General features: G+C 29.5%; 2 protein-coding genes across 4 annotated transcripts; one reads left to right on the forward strand and one right to left on the reverse strand.

Annotated features, from left to right (window-relative positions):
* Positions 1-3,916: 3,916 nt before the first annotated feature.
* Positions 3,917-7,356, forward strand: LOC111277180 (GDP-mannose 3,5-epimerase 2-like). Of its 3 annotated transcripts, none has more exons than XM_022863418.2 (7): positions 3,917-4,055; positions 4,798-5,208; positions 5,307-5,400; positions 5,501-5,630; positions 5,721-5,853; positions 6,501-6,708; positions 6,928-7,356. In XM_022863418.2, the coding sequence occupies exons 2-7, from the start codon at positions 4,799-4,801 to the stop codon at positions 7,081-7,083; spliced, it is 1,131 nt and encodes a 376-aa protein (XP_022719153.2). In that variant the 5' UTR covers positions 3,917-4,055; position 4,798; the 3' UTR covers positions 7,084-7,356. The 3 variants fall into 3 exon arrangements, with proteins under 3 accessions (XP_022719153.2, XP_022719152.2, XP_022719154.2); XM_022863417.2 differs by having other exon boundaries at positions 3,917-4,012; XM_022863419.2 differs by having other exon boundaries at positions 4,044-4,253.
* Positions 7,357-8,417: 1,061 nt separating this feature from the next.
* On the reverse strand, positions 8,418-11,604 carry LOC111277182 (uncharacterized). Its single transcript, XM_022863420.2, has 4 exons — positions 11,230-11,604; positions 10,757-10,951; positions 9,384-9,565; positions 8,418-9,058 (listed from the first exon to the last, which is right to left on the reverse strand). The coding sequence occupies exons 1-4, from the start codon at positions 11,525-11,527 to the stop codon at positions 8,744-8,746; spliced, it is 990 nt and encodes a 329-aa protein (XP_022719155.2). The 5' UTR covers positions 11,528-11,604; the 3' UTR covers positions 8,418-8,743.
* Between the last annotated feature and the right edge of the window lie 1,409 nt (positions 11,605-13,013).

The following is a 13,013-nucleotide window of genomic DNA, read 5'->3' on the forward strand; positions in this document are numbered from 1 at the left end:
TCGAATTATATTTCAAATAAATGCAAAAAATTTAATATTATCTTTATCACTTATTATTTTCCATTTTAAATTTTAAAAATTATCTATTTAATCTTAATTGCTACTAAATTCTTTTACAAATTTAAGACTACAAATATAATGTGTTATACATCAATTTTTTTAAATTTTTTTAGTAACTTTTTAAAGATATATTCTATTACTATTGCAATTTTAAAAAAAAAAATTTTTTTAAATATATTTTATTGTTATTATAGTTTTATTTTTATGAAAAATAATTTTTTTCAATTTATTTTTTCTTTTTTCACATATTTTCTAACATTTTTCATATTTTGTATAATAATTTAGTTAAAATTACTAAAGTGAAAGTGTGCTAATATTTCTTTTATTTAATACTAAAATGTAATATGTCATACATCAAATTTTTTTTTATTTTTTCAGTAACTTTTTTAATGTATATTCTATTGCTATTGTAATTTTTTATTTATAAAATTTTTCTAAGATATATTTTATTATTATTATAGTTTCATTCTTATGAAAAATATTTTTTTTCAATTTATTTATTCTTTTTCACACATTTTCTAACTTTTTTTTTCATATTTTGTATAATAATTTAGTCAATATTACTAAAGTGAAAGTGTGTTAATACTTTTTTTATTATTTAATTTATCATTTAATAATATATATTTTATTTTTTAAAAAAAGACATAATTTATTTTTATTTAATATAATTTTATAGGTGTATAAATATTATTGTAAACAAAAATATCCAAAGAAAATACATAATTTTTTTTCCTATTTTCAAAAAGTTTACTTTTTAATGACAAATCAATATATATAAAATTTATATATGTTATGAGTTTTAAATATTTGAATATAATTTTAAAAAGAAATTAATTTGTATGTATATATATATATATTCATATTAAATAAATAAATTTATTTCGTGCATCGTACATGTTATAATCTAGTTAATTATAAAATATTTAGCCATGGGTTAACTTTAGATTAAAATAATGATATTTGCTTAAATGGAATATATTTTTTTTCATACAATTTTTTTGGGCAAGAGTAATTGACTTTATAAAAGATAAAGTGTAGAATTATTAAGTTATTTTCTCAATCATTATGTTTGAAAATTTTATACCATATAGTGACTAGTAAACTATAAAGTTGAAGCTAAAACTCACATTTTTACTAGTAATCATGTGAAAATGGAGAAAGTATTTATGCCAAAAAGGAAAGGAAAAAAAAAAGCATTTGGGAGATGTGAGAGAGTGAAATGTGTGGCTAATGGCAAATCACGGAGATGGAGAAATATGCCCACAAGGAAATCATGTTGAATAATTGAATAATTATTCATTAAAATCAATAATTGATTGGTTCAATCGATTAATGTTATTTTTTCTCGATGAGAAGGTTTTAGATTCGACTCCTGTCGATAGTCACTTATTAAGGTCATCTCGAATTCATGACATGCAATCACTTGTCTTAAAATTATTAAGTATGACACATCTTACTTTAACTTGAAGAACTGAACGACTTATTTATTTATCCTAAATTTAAAAAGACAAAAAAATTATTCATTAAAAGTTATTGGCTCTATTCTTTAAAGCAAACATGTGTCCAATCTAGTTATCTAAATTTGGTTGTAGGAAACAAAAAGTTTATGTTCCTCGTTGACATCATTGGCTTATATAAGAAAGGAAAAACAAAATCATATAAAGTTTTCTTATTATAATGCACTTTAAAATTATTATTAATTTTATGACTCTCCTCTCATTTGATTATATTTTGAAGATAGAAATAGAAATTGCATATTTACATATGTTTAGATTATGGCTTCCCCACTTTTTTAAGATTAAAATGAAAGTTACGAGAAAATTTTAATTTTTTATATCTAAAATAATAAAGAATTAAAATTTGATAATTGGATTAAAAAATTTAATATTTTATTATCAGACGATTTAGTTATTGACAAAAATTAAATTATCTAACTTTTTTTTTTAATACTATCTAATATCACTTATGTTACATCCAAGTAATTGTATTTTCACTATAAGAAGGGCTTTTTTTTGGAATGACAAGTTTTAGTCTTCACCAATATTTTCAAATTATAGTCGTACTTTCATCAAGATTTTATACATATATTAAGGTGTAATCGATCGAGTTTAAGTTGATATAATATTAAATTTAAGCTTGAATTCGATTAAAAAATTGAGACTTGAAACTCAACTTAAACTTAATCGAATTTTATTTTTTTAGCTCAAATTCAACTCGAAATAGAAATTGAGTTACTTGAGTTTGCTTTATTATGTTCGATTAATATATCAAAATAAACTTAATTTTTATATTCGATAAAAAATTTATTATTTGTGTTTAAACTCAAGCTTAAATTTAAAATATTTTATTAATTAAAATAATTAAAATATAAAAATTTAATTAAATTTATGAACTATTCGAATTAGATATAAAAATATCTGAACTTAATTTGATCAATAAATTAAATTACTCAAACTTAAATTTAACTTTATAATTATCAAATTAAATTTAAATTTTATTTAAATTGAACTTAATATATCATTTATATTTGTTCCGTGCGAGTTAACAAAAAGTACTTGATTATTTTATTTTAGTAGCGCTTTAATTCAATGCGGCTACTTTGTCTCTGCTAGGCATTTTTGGTGCAAAACCAAAAGTCACAAAGCAAAATAGCAATTTCCCAGTAATTTCCTTTGGTCCCCAAACCAAACAAGGCCTTCACCGCCAAGCCGCTTTCTAGGAATTTTCCTCATGTTCAAAAGGGCCCCCACTAAGTTGAGGCCATCCCTTGCCCACAATTTCCAATGGAAAGGATACCAAAGACAATAGGCCCAAAATAGAAAATAATTTTTTAAAGAAATTTTATCTTAATATTTAAAAGGTGAGAAAATATCATAAAACTTACATTTTTTTTATTTTAAATTTAGACTAGATGATAAAGAAAGATATTCTTGCCAAAAAAAAAGGATATTTATCCAAAAGAAAAAAGAAGCCAAATATTTGTAAAAGAATCTCAATTGGAAAAAAAATTTAATACTTTTAATTTTCAAGAATAAAAGGTAAATGAAAAAAACGTGTCATATAATTTCTTTTAATAATATGTCATGGATATCTTTGAGGATCAAACATTGATTAAAAACTCATTTTTTGTTATGTAATTTAATTTTTGATTTTGTGGGTATAAAATTATACTCACAATAAGTTTATACTCATATCATATTTTTTTTATTATACTAAGCCATGTTCAAACATAAATAAAATTTTTTTATTATAAAAATTCAACACCCAAAATGAAAAAAAATATAATGAATTGAAATATAAAAATATAAAAATGATAATTTTTATATTCATATCATATAAAATATTAAAAATTTATGTATTTATATTATATTTTATATAAAAATTTTATATCACAATTAGTATTAATACGAAGATATAAAATATTTTTTATTTTATTAAATATATTTAAATTTTTATTAAAATTTTAAATCATATTATTTTTATATTTTTTATTTATATTATTTTCATATGATATTTGAATTTATCAAATTTAAAAAATACATGATATACCTTTATTTGATTTAAATATTTTATTTTTAAAGACTAAATTTATATATCATTGAAACTTCTTACATGTTATCACTTTGAAATGAAATATTCTCCTTTAAAAAAAATGACAAATCCTCCCTCCAACATATGTTTTCTCTCTCCAAATCTTTCTAAAAAGATATTCAAAATTAAATAAAATAGTAAAAACGAAAACGGGAAACTATAGCTAATAATATATAATAAAAAAATTAGTGGCCTTGATAAGCATTCTGCCCCATTATTGAGGCTCTCTCTCTATATATAGAAAGGAGAGCGTTACAGGCTTCTCAATTCATACCCGTTCATCTCCTGTCTTCATTTTGCTTCCGTTTCTTTCTTGCATTATCTTTTCTCTTTAAAGTTGCCAGCTTTTTACTCTTTTCAGGTATATATCTCTGCTTGCCCTGTTTCAGTGCTGTGTTTCCGAGGTTTCTTTGTCTCTATTTTCTTTTGTTTCTCAATGCTTCTTTTCATTACTTACGGCTTAAACTTTTCTGGGTTTGTTTTAAATTTCATGTTTATTTAGCCTCTGCCTCACATTTTTGGATTCTCTTCTCCCATGCTTTAAGGCTGAGGATTTTTAGGTTCATATTCTTTTAACATTTGTTCCTTTTTTCCCTTTCTGTGTAAGTTTTAGGCAAATTAGCTGATTTTAGTAATAACTTTTATTGCTTTAAGATTTGCTTGTCAAGTCCCAAAAAAATTTGCTTTTCAAGATGTGGTTTTTTAACTTTGGAGGATTGCAGTGATTTGTTTCCTGTACTTTTATTCTAAATTAGGACTCCTTTCCAACTTTTTTTTTTTTTAAGTTGTATGGATGATAATATAAAATTCTTTAGCTAATTTTTTTTACTAGCTAAAGTAATACATGGAAACATGAACGCTTGAATATATTGTAAGTTGTATTAGTTTTCTTTCCCTTTTCTTTTTGGGGTATTACTGTTTTTAAGATTTCGTTCATAAACTTATTTTTGCTTGATTTTCCCCTAAAAGTGGAGATCTTTACTCTTTTAAGATTGTAAAATTGTTGTAGCATTCTCAACTTGTTATTTTCTTTTTGATCTTTGTTTTGTAGCATTAATTTGGTGCTTTGTTTGCATCCCGCTTTTGCTTCTTCAAAATTCAAGCATAAATTGTAACTAACGGATGTTCATAATTGAGCATATGCAGAATGGGAAGTGCTGATGGGACCAACTATGGTGCTTACACCTATGCTGCCCTGGAGAGGGAGCCCTACTGGCCGTCTGAGAAACTCCGAATTTCTATCACAGGCGCAGGTGGGTTCATTGCTTCCCACATTGCTCGACGTCTGAAGAGTGAAGGCCATTACATCATTGCTTCTGACTGGAAGAAGAATGAGCACATGACAGAAGATATGTTTTGTCATGAATTCCATCTTGTTGATCTTCGAGTCATGGACAATTGCTTGAAGGTTACCAAAGGAGTGGATCATGTTTTCAACCTTGCTGCCGATATGGGTGGGATGGGTTTCATTCAGTCCAACCACTCTGTCATTATGTACAACAACACAATGATCAGTTTCAACATGCTCGAGGCTGCTAGGATCAGTGGAGTTAAGAGGTTTGTTGGATTGTTGCATTATATGTTTTTGCCTTTTATTCATTGCAATTCTGCTTAAGTTTACAGTAGGTTTAAACTTGATATCTTGGTTTGTTTAGGTTTTTCTATGCCTCCAGTGCTTGTATCTATCCTGAATTTAAGCAGTTGGACACTAATGTGAGCTTGAAAGAGTCTGATGCCTGGCCTGCTGAGGTTTGTGACTTTTATTCATTAACTACTATCCAGTAATCTTATGCTTGATTAGTTAATGTGATATAATTACTGATTTTCATATTTTAAACATGGGTTTTAGCCTCAAGATGCTTATGGCTTGGAGAAGCTTGCAACAGAGGAGTTGTGCAAGCACTACACCAAAGACTTTGGAATTGAGTGTCGCATTGGAAGGTTCCACAACATTTATGGCCCTTTTGGAACATGGAAAGGTAAACTCTTACTTTTGGTGAGTGCTTATGTATTTTGTTGCGTTTTTTGAAACATACTAATTTTGTCGCTTCCATGTATCTGTCTTACAGGTGGAAGAGAGAAGGCTCCAGCTGCCTTTTGCCGAAAGGCTATTACTTCCACTGACAAGTTTGAGATGTGGGGAGATGGGCTTCAAACAAGATCTTTCACCTTCATTGATGAATGCGTAGAAGGTGTACTTAGGTAAAATTTGGCAATTTTCAAAGCTCCTCCAGCAAAAACTCATATTTTGGGCAACAAATTTAGAGGGAAAACCCAAAGGATTTGGTTATAATAAATGATAATGTGCATGGATTTAGCTTATAATATTAATGTAAATGAGAAAGGAATTGAATAGGCTTGATTGATCTTGTTTCTGTAGTTTGCTACCTTAGTTGAGTACGCAATTTAAATATCACCACAAACCTTTAACTTTTGATATTTGCCTGCTATGAACTATTGCAGTACTTAAATGCAGTTAGAAGAAAAGTGGTTTCCACTTTTTAGCATTTAGTTGGAGATAGATATAATTATTAAAGGAAGGGCAAATTTCTTGTAGTATCAAACATATTAGAAAATTGTTTGGAAAGAAGTTTTCTATCTCCTGAACCAATATTTGTTGTCTCGTTTGTATAATGTGTTTTTAGCCATTTGGATAGTTATGATTTTGGTGATTAGAATTTATTTGTGTACTGTTTTTATGTTGTAGATGAAAAACTTATAGATGTGTTTTGGCATTTACTAGCTGGTTGAGTTCAGTTTGAGGTTGCTATTCTCATTTTGAAGGTGAAAATACTCTTCTTCTTAGTGGTCAACCTCTTTTTTTTTTATATATATCTTAATGTCTTCAGATTGACAAAGTCAGATTTCCGTGAGCCTGTGAACATTGGAAGTGATGAGATGGTTAGCATGAATGAAATGGCGCAGATTGTTCTTAGCTTTGAGGATAAAAAGCTTCCAATCCATCATATACCTGGTCCAGAGGGTGTCCGTGGTCGTAATTCAGACAATACATTGATCAAAGAAAAACTTGGTTGGGCTCCTACAATGAGGTTGAAGGTAACTAAATTATGTTATCGCACATGATTTTCCTAGTTTAAAGATTTCTCATGACCTCCCTCTTTGGCAAATGGTGTGGTTGCTTTGCCAGTAAAGATAATCAACAGAATATGTACAGTAAAGTAGAAAAGTCCCAAGTCATCCCTTTCACTGGTTATTGCCTAGTTTCTATCAAGTGCCTCTTTTCCTTATGGAGCATCTGATTTTGCTGTTTTGTAGGATGGGCTGAGAATTACATACTTCTGGATTAAGGAACAAATCGAGAAAGAGAAGGCTCAAGGCATTGACCTGTCTATTTATGGGTCATCTAAGGTGGTAGGGACTCAAGCACCGGTTCAACTGGGCTCACTTCGTGCTGCTGATGGCAAAGAATGAACTCGTAGAGCTTGTGTAGTTGCTTTGAAGCCAAGTTTTATTATGGTATAGCTATGCTAATGGCATTGCATATGAATGCATCAATGAATGTCAGGTTGACTATTTATTTTTGGTATTTAGTTTGTTCACTATGATTTAGTTTTAAGGGGGAGCTTTTATGCTCCCGCTGTATCCAAAATAGCTTTCCATGGTAGCCTGCTGTTGTAAGATGATATTTTAGGCATAATAGCCTTTAAATAATAAAATTCGTTTCTGGGTTTGAGCATTGATTCAGATTGACTTTGTTTAGCAGTCATTTATATGAACTCGCTGTGATTATGAAGCTGTCAACCGGGTTACGGTAGAAAACCATTGTTTCTTTAGCTATTTTTCATGGTTTATATGAATTCATTACTTAATCTTAATACAATGCAACCAGCTCTATGCAAATAAAGGGGAACAGACGGGGGTTAACTGGTGGTCCCTTACATGTTTCTTGCTGTGGATAACAATTTATAGAATATATAAACACTGATCTCCATCCTCCACGTTGAAGGAGCCCAAAACATCGTATTCACGTGAGGGATATTCCCTCATAATATTCTAAAGCACTTTTTTTTTTTTTTTTTAATTTCTCTTTTCTGTTCTTTACTGCCGTTTGATCTCAAGTTAACTTTCTTCCCGACAAAGCTTGAGATTGCTATCCTCATTGTCATTCAAGAAAATATTTTAGGTATTTTTTTCAACCTTTATTGGTAATATCTGGGGCTGAATCTTTTTCTAATGATTTAATGTGTTTTAATTCTAGATGGTGACCAGCTGAAAGCTCTTCAAGTCATCAGAATCCGTGGTTCAAATAATGCTGAGGATAATAGCCGACGTGGCTTAATTGAAAGGGCTAAAGTTCAGATAAAAGTTAGGGAGGTCATCTGGTTTACGTGGTAGCATAGTGGCTTTAATGTAATCTAAAAGCCTTTTTCGTTTCAAGTGCTTTTCATTGAAAGGCAGAAAATGACAGAACATTCAGCAATTGCCAATAGGATTAACCGGCATGTGGTGATTCTTCTAATAGCCCTTTTTGGCTGTTGATAAGTAGTGTTGTGAATCAACCCAATCTCTGCTTTTCTTTTGCTGTCATAGCATCTCACCAGCACTTATCAGAGGCACTCCTAGTCTACTTTGCCGGTTAATTTGCACTAGTTTCTTACATTTATCCCCAGCCAATGACAAAAAAGTTAGTATGTTGAGTTGATAGATGATCAGTATCAGTAGGAACACTGTCATCAGTGTGAACTTTGCAATGAATTATTGAATAGATCTCAAGTCATCTTTACCACTTGATGACTAAACTCAAATTCTTTCAATGTAGAATTCTGCTCCATCGAATTGTTATTTGAATCCCCAAAGTGCAATATGCTAATACAAGGCGTTCTCTTACATATGTAGGCTTAAAAAAAGCACGAGTATCTAGTAATGGAAACAGTGAGGGGATTTGGGCAGTAGCAGTCGTCATAAAAGTAGTGTGTGAATCAAAGACGTGACAAAGACCGAATCACCATGTATACAATCTCTAATAGGTAGATAAATATAAACATAACAACCCGTGTAGAGAAGCAAATGCTGGATAAATATGAACAGGCTCAGACAACCGAAGAACCGGATTTGTAGTGCAGCCACTCCCTTAAGCGTCAAGGTTACAATAGATAGGATTGGCTTCAAGCTGCTCCGCAAACTTCTCGAGGATTTGTTTCACATATTCCCTAAATTCATCATCCACTTGTGCAGCATTTTCCTCACTCTCTACTTCAGAAAATATGGCATCATAGAGAAGAATTGCAGCTTCATTAGATTCAGCTGGTGGCAATCCCAAATCTTTTCCATGTTTCTCAAGGAAACTCCTGATTAGCTCTGTCTTCCCTAGCTCATCTTTTCCACTCTTCTTTTCCTGCAAGATCCCCTGTATGACATCATTGAATTGCTTCTCATCTTCCAAGAGCTGCAATGTTTAAAATGAAAACCATCAGAATTTACGTGTATGAAAACTTGATAATTCTTGCATAGGATCAGCGATATGGAAACCTAATTATTCACATTCTAAGATTTCCAAAATTGAATCCAAGTTTCTCTACTGATCTCTTTGTCCCTAAAGAACGGAGTTTTGTCACCGTAGTTAGTGGTGAAGCCCTGTGGATCTAAAACCTCATTTTTTGTTAACTGGAAATAGTACAAAAGGTTAGTAATTGCATGTTGAAATTCAAAAGTAAATGTTTTTCATATTAGGGATACAATAAGAAGAAGACAAGATTAAGTTCAAGGTCTACCTTTCTTAGCTTAGAACCATTGACAACCTTGATGTTCTGGATGATAACAACATGTTTCTCAGTCAATGCATCTGCTGTTTCCTGCAGAATAGGCTGAAGTAATTCAGCAAATTGTGCTTGGCCCAATTCTTCTTCGCCCTCAGCTCCGTGCTTTTTTAAGATTTCATTTAGCAGAGGAAATTCTGTTCAAAGAATAGTTAGTCTTGTCAATTTTTGCTGGAAATGAGCACAAATATCATAATATTTGACATCGGTGATCGATAAAATATTTTTAAGAACTGATTAAGAAGTGAGTAACTTTTATGCTGATCAGAAACCTATTCTTCTTCAGACTTAACATCATATGTTAACTTTTATTTCCAAAACCTCCATGAATTATACTATTTGTTTCATCATAGAAACCACCAAACTCCATAAAAAAAAAAAAAGGCACTCCTTTTGCCAGGGAACAACCTAAGTGACTAAAAGCACCCCTGGTCAGCTGCCAGGTATCATTAATTTATGGGGCAGCTCTAAGATGGATGCATGCTTGCCACTGATTTACACACCAATATGCAGTCATTAATCATTCATTCCATTTAGGATGATGGTTTTTATAGTGTTTCACAGACACTAATCAATGCTGCAAAAGTAAAGGGAAACTTCATAATGCATACATATAAGAATAATGAAGAGAGTTTCTATAGACACTCAAGTCCATTATGGTGAACAAGCTAAGTGACTAAAAGCACCTCTGATCTGCTGCCAGGTATCACTATTCGTTCAGCAGCTCCAGAATGGATAAATGCTTGCCACTGATTTACATAACACATATGCAACCATTCATTATTCTTTCCAGTTAGGGTGATGGTTTTTTTGTAGTGTTTCACCGAGGCTAATAATGCCACAAAAGTAAAAGGAAATATCATAATTACAGAAGCAATACAGCTTCCAAAGCAATGGGAGAGAAGGACAAGAAGAAGCTCTCATGTCTCAACTTTTAGTCATAATGATGATGCTGGAGACCAAAACGTATGCTCAAACAAGTTAAATTCATGAATATAATGTATGAGTTATGCTGCATGAACAATTCACATAGTGCAAGAATTCCATTTTCCACATAGCATGCCATTCTTTTGTTTAAATTATGGTGTCAAACACGCCCTTTCAGATGACAAACAACCAGCACAAGTGGATGCAAGGAAAAGATAATGGCCTTATTCTCTTAATTTATCCCTTATCAGAAAAATCATTATTGGTTTAAATATGGGGATGTTTGATCCGTAAATGACTTTCACCAATTGCATTCAATTCGATCACATACGATCAAAGTTATCAATATTATAGTATAGAAGAACTACACAGCAAAAGAAATTTGAAATGAAGGGAGAAACCTGAAAAAGGAGGAATCCCCATTTCAACACCCATGTGAACAAGAGCATTCCTTATCTCACTTTTGCTTATCTTTCCTTTATCTTCTATATCCAAATCAGTAAACAAATTCTCTGCTAACATAGCATAATCATCTTCATCCTCCAAAAATAGCTTCAAAGTATTCCCATCCAATATTGACACCACTAGTGGATCATCTAAAACATATATCAACCAAAAAAATCAATAATTAAAATCAAAATAACCCAAGGCAAAAAAAAAAAAAAAGAACCAAGGTCAAATTATCATATAATCATGCCAAAAAGTATAGCTTTTTGATAAAACGGCACAAAGTCAAGGGGAAAAAACCAATCATAAAAAGTCAAAACGACCCAAAAGAAAAGAAAACCCAGATCATAAAATCACCCCAAAAAATCAAAACTTCTCTTGATTATCTCGATTATCAATTAGTCAAGCTGGCTTAATCCTCCTTTACCTTTCAACTCATCAGCAATGGCAAAGATGTAGTCAGAGAGAACCTTAGACGCTTTTTCTCCGGCGATCTCCTTTTGCCGGAAAGTAACGCCATCATCCACATCGCCAGCGATGACATGAGAAAAAGCGGAGGCTTTGATGTTTTGAGGCAATGAGAGTCCAAAGAGAGAGCTGGAGGCTTTGGAGTCAGCGATTTCGAGGAGTTCAGCTCCCGTGACGGCACCGTCAAGTTGTGGTAAAAAGAGATTGAGTGATCGTAGAGGAGTACCGTCAAGAACCGTTAAACCACCTTCAGACATTGTAAGAGAAAGAGAAAGTTGAGAGCTTCAGACAAGGTGAGAGATATTCTTGGTCTGTGTTTTTTAATTTATTTCATTTCTTTCAATTTTGTTTTCGGTTTTATAGTTTGAGTTCGGGATTTTGGCTTGGGGCTTGGTTTTTGCCTAAAATATCACAAATGCCATTTTTATTTTACATATTTAATTTATTAGATAGTGTTCTTCTTTTTATTATATAAAAACAATAAAATTTTAAAAATAAACTCTTCTATACTAATTGAACATTAATATTAGAAAAAAGATTAAAATTTTAATATAAGATTATATCGAAGTTAAATTTAGTTTTAATTCATCTACGTGCTAAGTTTTTTTTTTTAAATTATATTTATAATCAAGTATTATTTACTTATAATCAATTTTAAATAATTAATAATTACATCTTGATAATTAATTAATAAATTATAATTTAATTAAATAATTAAATTTACACGCAATAAGAACCTATGTGTTTAATTAGACATTAAAGCAAAGAAAAATGAAAAATTAGATAGTTTTACCATTTTTAAAATTTTTTTTCCCTTTCCTAACCACTAAAGTTAACTGTTCCTTTTCATATAAGTTATCACATGATTTTTTTTTACAAAAAAAAATCATAATTTGAATAAAAAAATAAATTATAAATATTGAAATTTAAATTTTAGATATATTGAGTAACACCATTTAAAAATATTTATAAAAATTAATTTAATTAAAATTTAAATTTATAAATAATTATTTTCACTTGACGTGAAAAATGGCATTTTACATATTCTTAATAAAATGAAATTAAAATCAATTTAATTTGATCGTACCATTAATTAGAAATGAAGGGAATTTTGCACATAACTTTTTTTTTGAGAAAATTTTGTTCACAACATGATTACTTACATGTGTTATTTAGACTTGATTTGGATTCAACATACTTTTAGTGGGATTACGTTTTTTTATGAAAATTTGTGTAGATCGCACTGAGCTTCAGTTTGGATGTTTCAGCTATAGTGCGAAGATTTGCCTTTTCTCACTGGTTGTTTTGGGTCCAGTGATCTAATGATGGACTGTTTTTGTTTTGTTTTGTTTTTATTTTTTAAAAAATTTTTATTCTTTCAATTATATTGAAGAGATAAAAATATCTTTATAATTTAATTTATCTTTTATTTTAATTTTTTATTTAAAAAATATAACATAATTTTGTTAATTAATGTTATAAAAACATTATTTTTTAATTATTTTTATTCATAAAATTATTATTTATCATAAAAATAATTTAATAATTAATTAATTAATTATTTTATAAATATTTAATAATTTAAAATTTTTACTACATAAAAATTTTAAATTAATATTTTTAATAATTAATTTTATTATTATTATAATATTACCGTTGTGTTTATATTTAAATACTTATTTTCAAAATTAATTTTAATTTCATTGTTATAGTAATCAATCTCATTTTAATTAGTATTTTCAA

Source organism: Durio zibethinus, chromosome 7 (assembly GCF_047325235.1).
Source record: "Durio zibethinus cultivar Kanyao isolate XHJ-2024 chromosome 7, ASM4732523v1, whole genome shotgun sequence".
Classification (NCBI taxonomy): domain Eukaryota; kingdom Viridiplantae; phylum Streptophyta; class Magnoliopsida; order Malvales; family Malvaceae; genus Durio; species Durio zibethinus.

Bases quoted from the DNA above. Each gene is read 5' to 3' on its own strand.
- LOC111277180 (XM_022863418.2), top strand. From the start codon at position 4,799: ATGGGAAGTGCTGATGGGACCAACTATGGTGCTTACACCTATGCTGCC. The intron at 5,631-5,720 runs GTAAACTCTTAC...TCTGTCTTACAG, and splicing joins CCCTTTTGGAACATGGAAAG to GTGGAAGAGAGAAGGCTCCA. The intron at 6,709-6,927 runs GTAACTAAATTA...GCTGTTTTGTAG, and splicing joins CTCCTACAATGAGGTTGAAG to GATGGGCTGAGAATTACATA.
- LOC111277182 (XM_022863420.2), bottom strand. From the start codon at position 11,527: ATGTCTGAAGGTGGTTTAACGGTTCTTGACGGTACTCCTCTACGATCA. The intron at 10,952-11,229 runs GTAAAGGAGGAT...TATATGTTTTAG, and splicing joins CATTGCTGATGAGTTGAAAG to ATGATCCACTAGTGGTGTCA. The intron at 9,059-9,383 runs GTAGACCTTGAA...TAAACATTGCAG, and splicing joins ATGGTTCTAAGCTAAGAAAG to CTCTTGGAAGATGAGAAGCA.